Raw genomic sequence first — 11444 nt, 5'->3', positions numbered from 1 at the left:
GATAAAGAAGAGGTCCATTGCTCTGGCCAAATCTCTCCTTAAGCTCCTCCCAGATGGTCTTTGCAGTCTTGGAGTACAAAACACTTTCAGCAATCTCCTTTGATAGTGAGATCAGGAGCCAAAAGATGACCATATTATTGCATCTAGACCATGATTTGTAAGCATCAGAAGTGATATTTGGAATGGTGATTGTACCATCAATGAAACCAACCTTGTTCTTTACTGGCAAGGCTATCAAAATTCCCCTACGCCAACCTCTATATCCCTTACCATAAAAAATGGTGTTTACCAGCACCATACCAGGAGAATCAGAAGCATGAAGAAAGAAAGGATTTGAGATGTCTACTATGCTGGTCTGAGAGGAACCAACAACAACTCCAACTGGGGAGTTTTGAGTGGTGCTTTCATTAAGAGGGGTGTTATCTCCCATTGGATCTAGAAAAGAAGCAAAAAATTAAAGAGTGAGAAAAAGGAAGAACTTGAAAGAGGATTAGGATCTATTCCCTAATGCTCTGATACCATGTTGAAAATCAAAGAGAAGATGATCGAGAAATTTTCTGTGTATTTATTCATCACTGTTACATTGATTTATACAAGTAGAAATGAGAAATGTAATTATGCTCTGTACACTTGTCACAATTCTACAGGCTAGGTTCCTAACAAACTTTGCAGGGAAATTATTCACAAAATATTCCTTTGCTATGTACATGTATAAGGCTTCTATAAGGTGTCAAAATAAGAACTGCTTTCATCATCAATTGGGCCAGAGCTATATGAGTCCAAATCTGTTTTCACTATATTTGAGCCCAAATTCCTTTTTGTCTTAGTTTGTACAGTCTTCTTCTTTATTCCTTTCTTGAGAGTATCCTTGAGTTGAGAGAGACGGGAAGTACTATGATGGTCTGAGAAATCAAAGATTACCACTGAGTTGGAATTTTAGATCCCAACATTTATAAATATAAATTTCTGACATTATGTGAAGCTCTACATATAAATCGAAAACATGGAAATAATATGATAGAAGGAGAAAAACATGATCTTGACATACAAAAAAGTGCTTATAAGAAGATTACAGAAGGCTCTTCATGGTAGAAATGACCTTTAGAGAGATTTTATGATTAAAAGAATAAAACTAGGTTTTGTAGATAGAACCTGTTTGAAGAACATGTACACCGCTCAATGGGAGAGATGCAATGTAGTGGTAATTAATGTCATGGATAAGCAGTATAATAGCCCCTAATTTGTTGACTACAATCATGTGTGCATCAAATGCTAGAAGAGTTTGAGAGGATTTCAATTAGAGATTTGACAAATCAAATCTCACAAGAGTATATTAGTTGTGGACAAAAGTTGCAAACCTGAAGTAAGGTACTGATTCTGTCACTGACTATTATTCTATATAAACAGACATTACTGAAGTTTCTAATGAGATTGAATGAGATCTTTAGTCACGTGAGAAGTGATATACTTCTTATATCAGAAGCACCTAATGTCAATCAGACATATTCCACTGTGGTGCAAGGGGAAAGTCAGAGAGTGTTAAGTGTGATAGATTTAAACAAGGAACCACTCACAATACTGGCCGGAAGAGGACAAAACTACAAAGGAAAAAAACCTCTACTAGAAACCTCATGTGAGATTTGTGGATATAGAAACCATCTCACTGTTGATTATTACAGCCTGGTTGGTTACCCATCTGATTTCAAAAGCAAAAAGAAGCCTATACAAAAAGGATCCGATCTAACAAGTTCTTATTAGAATGGAATACGTAATGCCAGACCTGGAAACTCTAGTCACACGACGGCCAACAAACTTTCGGCCTTATGCCAATAATTCAGCAGTTGAAAAATAAGATCAGAATCACATTGAGCTCAATATTGATTAGCTAGATCAGGTCAGGAATTTTCTGCACAACAAAGGATCAATGGAATGCAAAACCAACTTGGCAGGTAATGTCTCTCTAATAAACAAACTATATGCAAATCAAAGGATAATTGATTCGGGAGCTACTCATCTTATTACCTCATGTAAAAACATATTGCATGACTTGAAATAACTAAAGGGATCAAGCACAATGCAAATGCCAACCAGAAGGAAAGCATGAATAATGAACACTGGCAATTCTACTATCCTAAGAGATCTATCATTGACAAATGTTTTCTATGTGTCTGACTTCAAGTTCAACCTAATCTTAGTTGTGAAATTCATTAAGGATCTTCATTGCAGTGTTAGTTTTTCCCTAACTTCTGTATATTGCAGGGTATTAACAATGGCAGGGCGATTGAGATGGGTAGAGCATAATGAACTATATTTATTGAAAGATGAAATAACTGCAGTAGTTGGTGCAGCAATAAAACTGTCAACCAAACTGACTTGTGGCACATCAGGCTTGACCATCCATCTTTCAAGGCAATGCAACACATCTCATCTCTCAAGGATCATATAGATATTGGAAAGTATAATTGTTGTCATACTTGTCTCATAAATAAGCAAAGTAGACTAGCTTTTCCCGATAGTCATAACAGGTCAGACTGTTGATTTCAACTTATACATGTAGATGTACAGGCGTCTTATAAGAAGCCTGCCTATGACAAGAAACGATATTTTGTTACAATTGTTGATGATTTTAGTAGATTTACCTGGATTTGTCCCATTCAATGTAAAACAGAGGTATACCTCATTTTGAAAAACTTCTTAACTATAATTAATACACAGTTTGGTGCAAAATCTTAGACTCTTCGGTCTGATAATGGTACAAAGCTCTTTAATCTGAAATGTAGCACCTTACTTTCATCGATTGGTATTTTCCATCAAAGTTCATGTGCATACACTCCATAACAAAATTAAGTGATAGAGAGGACACATATGCATATATTGGAGATTACTTGGGCCTTGAAATTTTAGAGTGGAGTGCCTATTAGATACTGGGAACATCGTGTAAAAACAACCACATACTTGATTAATAAGGTACCTAGTGGTATATTACAGGGCAAATCCCTTAAGCAATGTTATATGATAAGGACTTTGATCTAAGTCACCTAAGAGTTTTTGGCTGTTTATGCTCTGCATCAACCCTACCCAGAGTAGACAAATTTGCTCCTGGAGCTAAGAAAGCATCCATGATGGGTTATTTAGAAACTTAAAAAGGGTATAGACTATTGGACCTAGAGAGTAATAGCTTGCTCAATATGTACAGTAATACCAACAACAATAGTAATACCCTCAATTTTATTAAAGTTTTGCAGTGCAAATATTTGTCACAATTCATGCAAAGGCCAAAGGTTTCTCATTGGGAAGCAGGTTTTAGACTAGTGAGATGCATCAAAGGTTGTTCAGGACAAGAAATATTGGTGAGTAGTGATCTTAGTGCACAATTAGAAGGATTTTGTGACTTAGATTGGACAACATGTCCCAATATTAGCGGGTCAGTGACAGGAGATGTAGTAAAGCTGGGAAGCTCACTCATATCTTGAAACTCCAAAAAACAACACTGTACGCAGAAGCTCAGCTGAAGGTGAATACATGAACATATCAACACTAGTCTCCGAAATTATTTGCTAGTAGGAGTCATGAATGAGATGGATGCGTTCAGTGATACACCTGTTAAGTTGCACTGTGATGGTAAGGCAGCAATACAAATCAGTGCTAATACTATCTTTCACGAGGAGACCAAGTATTTTGAGATCAATTGTCATTTTGTAAGGGAGAAAATTGAGGATGGATTGATCCAAACAGAAAATATCAATACCTAGGAGCAGCTAGCAAACTTACTTGGGTGTAGCACAACATCATATTTTATTCGGCAAGCTTGGAGTACTTGATGTATACACAAACTCCAACTTGAGGGGAAATATTGAAGTCAGTAAGGCAGTTTCTGTTAGTGAGTGTACAACTCATGATCAAGTTGTTAGGATTGATGAGCTGTCAGTTGTATACTCTATATAAAACTATTGTATTAGCTCATTTCAATTCACGAATTAAAGTCATCTTCTTCCCTATTTCCTCTCTTTACTTGAAGTCAGAAGTCCATATCAATGATCATGGCTTCTCAGTCCAGTTAAGTGGATTTGTGTTCACAATTTATCATATTGTTATTTAAATTCTATTATATCAAATCGTTTAAATTCATCGTTAAAACAATATAATACAATACGACACAATACAATACAATTTATCCAAACATTGTGTTCAATAAAACAATACAGTACGATATGATAAAACAATACATAACAACCCTCTAAACAATGTGAGAAAGGGTTTTCCTAAAGCTCCCGATAGAATTGAGCGCCAAGAAGTAACTTCACCACACCAACGGAGGATCTAGAGTTCTAGAGATCAAGGAAGAAGGAGATGATTGAGAGAAAGGGGTGAATTTGTTGAGTTAAATAATTTTATAAGAAAAAGTTCTTAAATTGAATGAAAAAACATGCGTGGTAAGAAAAAAAGAAAAAACTATTTGGTCTATATCGATTTTAAGTGGTATCTTCTATTTTTTTTTTCGAAATTTAATTTGACTAAATTTTAATAAATTAATTTAATTTTTAAAAATTAAACCAAAAAATATTCTTCATTGCAAATTTATTTGAGGATTAATATTAGTAAGCATGCAATAGTTTTTTTTTTTTTTGGCATAATACATAAATATATCTTTTAAATTGACTTCAATTGATAGTTACACCCTCCAACTTTGAGTTTACACAAGTAACTCTTAAACTCGTATAAAATTGAATAAATTAACACATTCATCCTATGTGTCCGCCTACATGTATTATGTCACGTAAGATAATGTGTATCTATAAGTTCAATTTTATATAAATTTAAATATTTATTCAAAATTTGAGGGCATAAATATCCATTAAAACCAAATTAAAAAGCATATAATATATTATTTTATTTTGAGAAAATGGTCAAATACCCCCCACCCCATTCTATATTCGAATTTTCAATTACACACTTACACTTCACGAGGATCCTATTACCCTCCTAAACTATTTTAAAATGGATTAAATACCCCCTTAAAACATGAAAACTAGCCATCTGCCTTGTGGTGAGGCACACGTGCTTGACACGTGTGTTTCACCAATTAAACTTTTTTTTAAAAGTTTTCTCTCCTTCTTCTTCAATCTTTTTGCAGCCCTAATTTTTATTTTTTTTGTGAAAGCTTGATTTGGGGAAAATATCAGAGTACATTGTGGGTCTTCTTTTATTTTTTTTTATCTTCCTCACAAGATGAATTCGTTAGGCCTCCATCCTTTTCACCATTGTCGTATGAGAAATTGTCGTTACCACCTCCACCTCTATCTTTATCACCTCCCTAATTTAATAGCGACAATTCAACACCTTAGCACATCATTATCATCTTCATTTATAATATCTCCAAGTTGTTCATGATTTCCATTCCAACCCCATTAGTTTCATCATCTCTACCATTCTCATGATTTTTTTCCTCCTCTAATTCTTTCTATTTAAGATCTTTAACTGGTTTTAATTAAAACTCATTTCCTAGCTCATCTATCAATAGGGGATTCAAATCTTTTCTCCCTAACTTCATAACTTCTTGCAGATCTTATTCCTTTAGTGATTTTTCTTCCAATTTTTCACTTCTGATTTACTTAATAAATCATAGCATATCAGAATCAAATAGTATGAATACTTGAATAACATGCTTTAATTTGAACACTTTTGTTTTGATATTCTATTTAATGATTGATTTAATTTATCGGAGAAAATTCGATGATGATGGCGGCGGCAAGTTAGGGATGAAAATAGTGGAAGCGTACTCTTGACTCTTGAAATAAACCCAAATTAAGTGGAAATAGTGAAAGAGTACCTTGACTCTTGAAATAAACCCATATCATTTTTTCTCAAATTTGATCCAAAATCTTATGGGATGAAATAAATATATGTAAATATATCTAAGATTTATTTGGGTTGATTGATTTTGCAAGAATATTACATGAGTTTGAAAATTTGTTTGGAATCAATAATAAAGAATTCGGTAAAAATGGTGGTGGCAGCAACGACAATGGAGGTGGCAACACCTGTTTAGAGGTGGTGAATAATAGAGAGATTTGTTTTATATTTCTATGGGGAAGAAAGAAAATAAATAAGAAAAATAAACAATTAAAAATACATATATTTATTGAAAAAAGGCATTAAAAATAAAATTTTAATAATAGTTTTTGATGTGAAATAGACTCGCATTGCCGACTAAACATTTAGGGAGGTAATTATTATAGTTAGAAACAGTTTAAGTGGATGATAGAATTCCTATAAAGTTAAAATGTGTACTTGAAAATTCGGATATAGATTAGGGTAAGGGGCTTTTCATTTTCTCTTTTATTTTTTTTATCCTAGTAAGAAACGCGTGAGATTAAAAAAAAAAAACAAGCAAAAAGAAACCCCTATTTTATCTTCGCCATTTTCTTCCTGAAGATTTCACCACTTCTAACTGGAAAAAGATCATGTTTCGCCGGATCTCTATTGGTGTGCATCTTCCATCCTTCTCTGTACTTTAGGTTATGCATTCCGATTTATTTGCTTTTTTAGGGTTTCGATGTATATAGTATAGTATATTTGAGTATTTTGAATTGCAATTTTTTCTGTTCTTTTTATTTTTTGATTGTATGCTTCCAGTGGCAGAGATGCAATATATGTGACATTTTGTGTTATAGATTGTAGCAGTTCCACTAAATGAGAAGAGAAATGCAGTTATAAAATTAGGTTTTCATTCAATTTTTATAGCTAACTAGGAAGAGTGATTAAAATCCGATCATCTGAAAATTATAACAATAAGAACTAAATGGCAATTAAATCAAGGATAGAGTCCTATAGATGAAACTTTTTTAAAAACTGAAAAGCTGCTTTGCCTAAGGATTGCAATTAGCTCTTTCTTTGATGTTAACGCTGTGAGACCTTTCTCACTGCTTTACAGGACCCTTCTACCTGCACCGCGGACGAGAGGATTGTCCTGTTAAGATTGATCTTCTTAACCTCAGGTCAAAGGAGGAATGCCTTGTTAAGGATGGTTTTTTTGACCCCAAGTCAAATGAGGAATGCCTTGTTAAGGATGGTTTTTTTGACCCCAAGTCAAATGAGGAATGCCCTGTGGAGAATGAACTTCTTGAATTCACATCAGAGGAGCTGAGTCGGTTTACCAGTCAATTTTCTCCAGAGAACCTTATTGGAGTCACCAACTTAGGAAAGCTCTACCGTGGGAAAATGCCCATTGCTTCTGATCAAGGTAGAGTTTATAAGGATGTCACCGTCAAGATTCTGGTTGAGGATGAAAGGAACTATCGTATGCTAATGCCCACTTCTGATCAAGTCAAAGTTCTGGTTGATGATAAAAGGGACTATGGGATTTGTATACATGACAACGAACTGTCAAGATTGGAGGTTTGTGTCTATTTTGTGGTCATGCACCCTTTTTCTCTTGCTTCCTTACATTAATTAAGTGTTCTCTTAGTTTAAGCTTACTCGGGAAAATTGCTTGTGCTGCTGTAGGATGAACTGAAATTTTTGCAAGCTCCAAAGATTAGGGGCAATCCCAGCTTAATGAAAGTTGTTGGATATTGTCACAAGGAGATTGTGGGTGTTGTTTATGATATAAATCCACTTGACACCTTGCATAACTTGATTTTCCAAGGTGCCCTTTTTACTCTCACAACTATCTTTACTAATCTTTTATGCAGACTTCACCTTATGTATTTTCTGCTGTTAACTACATGCACTGTAGCTATATTTGTGTTAAAACCCAGTGGCAATTGTGAATCCTTTGAGCAAAGGATCTGTAGTCATTACTAGGCCAAGTAGCTATAACCACAATAGAAATAGTGAGGAGGAGGCATGCAATGTATCTCTTTATCTGAGAATCAGTAGGAGAGACACAGACATCCCAATTACTCTTTTGGCTTTGCTTGTTCAGATGACTTCAATTGGTTGCAGAGGGTCAAGACTGCCCTTGCATTAGCTCGCTTGCTTGCCTATCTGCATGATAGGAATCAATCATACCTGATTCGCAACTTGGCTCCATCTCACATAGTTGTTGACCAGGTGCAGTATCATAATTACATTTTGTTGTTTGCTTGGTGCACGTCCCATCATTATTTCTGCCCTTCGAGTTTCTGTTATGTTTTATTAAGTAATTCATGAGTGACTGAAGATTTTTTGTGTTCCATCTCTCCAGAATTTCACCCCAGTTCTATTTGAGTTTGGTATGTTAGTTGGAGGGGTTCTGGGTACTACAGTGGATGAATCAGATATGAGGATTGGTCCTTATGGCTACATTGATCCATTCTATAGTTACAATGGTCCTGGTATGAAATTGAGTTATCTTCTTTTATTTCATTGAATATTTTTTTTTGTCCTTGATGAAGTAAGAAATATATTAATAATAACAAAGCATCCAGAGGACACAAGATTTACAGAAGTAGGGATAGTCAGCTCTAGAAAGGGCAAAAATAAAACTTATCATAATACAAGAGAGCTGACAAAATCCAAGAATTGTTCAGGGTTATACAAAGGAGTAAGGTCAACCTAACTAAGAAGTAAGAGTAAGCATCTGCCCTTATCAAAAGTTGGTGTCTGACGTTGACCGTGTATGACCATCCACGCTGTTACCCTATTTGAGCATGTTATTTTTCAGAAGGTTGACAGCATTAGACAGTAAAGAATGTTCAGAAGGAGAGCTTCCAGACTAGCCTAGATTCAGGGGATTAGCATAATGATGTCAATAAATAGTTCAGAAACACTCGCTGAACAAACTACAGTAAACCTAGCAGAAAGAAATTCTCCAGGACTCAATAATTCATAGTTGGTAGTATTATGACAACAAACTCCCCAGAACTTCAGGCCAGTGCGTAGTAAAGCATAGGGAAGACAAAAGATGTTAGCTTTGACTCCTTGACCTCCCCATAGCTAGCATGCTCCTTTGTGACATACACAAGTCCCAACACTAATGCATGATTTCAATCCTGGAAGAAGTTTTTTGATGTATTGCACCAAAATCTGCGTTAAACAAAGATTCAAGTTAATATCTGATTTCAAAGCAACAAGATATCCCATACTGCAACTAGAAAGCAAACAGCATGGATGGAAAGTTTGCATTTCCTTTGGAACAGCACAATGGTTGGGATTGGGGTCAAAGGTGGGTGATAGACAATCATCTGATTGATGTGGGACATTCTTTGCATTAGTTGCTTTTTGGCAAGTTCGTTATTCTTTTTATTTATCCTATTGGAGTTCTTTTTTTGATTGCCCTAACCATGTTTATAAAATGCATTGCAGCTGCATACACTGTAAAGTTTGATGTCTATGCATTCGGTGTTTTGCTCTTTAATCTTACAAGCAAGAGAGCTCTTGACAAGGAAAAATATACAGGGACGGCAATTAAAAAGTGGGCCGTAAATGAGTACAAGTCCAGGCATTCATATGTCGACCTAAGTTTTCAGGATGATGCCGACTTTGATCGTCGGGATGGACGTAAAATTACAGAACTTACGAGACAGTGTATGGATGGAAAACCAAATAAACGGCCAGAAATGAAAGAAGTTTTTGAGCGTCTGAAGGGCCTTAGGTGTTCCGTGGCAGCAGCATGGTGAGATAGGGGTGTGGAGAAGAAACCAGTTCTTTCTATAGAAACTAATGTGCGTCTTTTTGTGCTTGATCTTTGTCGACTTCCAAAATATGTTACCTTCAGATGTTTTCTTTTAGCTATCAAGTTGTCCGTTGGATTTAATTTATGTTTCTGTTTACCACGTACCACAGCAAACGGCAGAATAAAACTGAGGTACTATGCTAGCTAATAAAATTTAAACAATGCAATTACAGTCCACATTGTCAACTCCATAGTTGAAAATTAATGTTAAACGATTGTGATCAATTCCACCAGTCCCTTATTCTTTGAAAATATTCAGTCACAATCAACTCTCCATTTCTGTCTCACGCCAATTCTCTCCTATATTATTGTACCATCATTCAACCATTTTTTCTTGACTCGAGTGATTTTGTACTCAAATTCAAACATATTTTCATGAAATTCCTGCCCAACTAATAGGCATTTTGTCTCATAAATTGTCTGTTTCCAGATTTTTCTCCCCCTCCCCACTTCCCTCTGGCTATATTGGATCCGGCTGGCCCTTTTCATCGGTGTAATTAAAAAGCATAAATGAAAATATATTCGCTTATTCAATAGGACTTGATAGCTTGTACCGCCACCTATGATCTTCGACTGTTTTTTTTTTTTGCATGTAAAACTTGATACTTGCCTGACAACTGGGAGAAGGCAGCTTGATATTTGCCTGACAACTTCTTATATCTAACATATTGTAAGGAACATCTTGATGTATATTCAGAGAGACAAAATCCTTCATCCATATAGGAGGTTGTGTTCCTCTGGATGACTTTCTTAGTGAGGCACTTTGAACCTCTGTAGGTTGTGCTTCTTGAGTCTCTACTTTGATTATCAGAACTTCCTTGACTGCTTGAAACATTTTGTTGTGGTCTATCACCTAGCCGTCCTTCCCATGACTTAGAAGTCTAGTGCTGAAAAATGAGCCCATATTTTGGTAACCCGTTCATATTTTTATGGGTTGGGTGAGTGATTTTTTACATGGGTAAAATATGGGTTGATACCCATATTCAACCCATAAAAATATGGGTAAAATATGGATTAGTCGAATGGATTAAGTTTCTAACTTTTATTCACTATAAATTCATGATATCACTAAAAATATTGTAATTTCTATTGTTTTTTATGTTCTTCTATAGAACTAATTATTTTTCACTATAATTGAAAAGGTGAAATCTTTGGCCCTCCAAAAATATATATTTTAAATGTACGTTTCTTTTGTTAATTATAATTATATTTTTTATTTGTTTTATTTTTTTGACGTTTATGATACAATAAAACTAAATAAAGCATTTTCAACATTTTTCATCTAAAAAAAGTCTAAAATATTTTTCTCCATGTTGAATTCTTAAGTAGAGTACTATATACTCATGAAAATATGGGTAAACTAGTATTTTACCCTAACTCATTTCTTACCCAATTCATTTTTACCCATATCAAATATGAGCGGGTTGAATTATTACCATTTTATGTTGACCCATTTTCAACCCGTCTACATTTGACTCAACCCGCCCATTTGCCACCACTAGTTAGAACAATGAAATGAAGAGTAGGTATATCTACCTACAAAAACAGGTGTAGAATTAGTTGTAAGGAAATCTTTCCTCATTGAATATAACATTTCTATTCACAAAAAAATGAGTGAGTATTGAGATTAAATAAGAAATAGCCTTTTTGTAATTCTGAGTATCCAACTAATCTAGTCTTGGATTGCATTTTATCATGTTGAGTTGGATGTTTGGCATGACATAAACAACCTAAAACCCTATGGTATGATTCCTAGATTTTTAAACATACTTGTACAAACTGAATT

At 34.8% G+C, this 11444-nt stretch overlaps 1 protein-coding gene across 1 annotated transcript; it reads left to right on the top strand.

The window, feature by feature from the left end:
- The first annotated feature begins 3569 nt into the window (after window positions 1-3569).
- LOC125853226 (probable serine/threonine-protein kinase PBL24) lies at window positions 3570-9860 on the top strand. The gene is made up of 6 exons (XM_049532899.1): window positions 3570-3621; window positions 6914-7398; window positions 7507-7648; window positions 7928-8055; window positions 8189-8318; window positions 9289-9860. The coding sequence occupies exons 1-6, from the start codon at window positions 3570-3572 to the stop codon at window positions 9600-9602; spliced, it is 1251 nt and encodes a 416-aa protein (XP_049388856.1). The 3' UTR covers window positions 9603-9860.
- The last annotated feature ends 1584 nt before the right edge of the window (window positions 9861-11444 follow it).

This window comes from Solanum stenotomum, chromosome 1 (assembly GCF_019186545.1).
Source record: "Solanum stenotomum isolate F172 chromosome 1, ASM1918654v1, whole genome shotgun sequence".
NCBI classification, from domain to species: domain Eukaryota; kingdom Viridiplantae; phylum Streptophyta; class Magnoliopsida; order Solanales; family Solanaceae; genus Solanum; species Solanum stenotomum.
The sequence above is the reverse complement of the archived record's forward strand: the minus strand, read 5'-3'. Positions and strand labels throughout refer to the sequence as shown.

What these genes read in the sequence shown, in the direction of transcription:
- LOC125853226 (XM_049532899.1), top strand. Translation starts at nt 3,570, where the DNA reads ATGAATGAGATGGATGCGTTCAGTGATACACCTGTTAAGTTGCACTGT. An exon ending in TGTTAAGTTGCACTGTGATG is followed by an intron (nt 3,622 to 6,913) that starts GTAAGGCAGCAA and finishes TAACGCTGTGAG; the next exon opens with ACCTTTCTCACTGCTTTACA. An exon ending in GCATAACTTGATTTTCCAAG is followed by an intron (nt 7,649 to 7,927) that starts GTGCCCTTTTTA and finishes TTGCTTGTTCAG; the next exon opens with ATGACTTCAATTGGTTGCAG.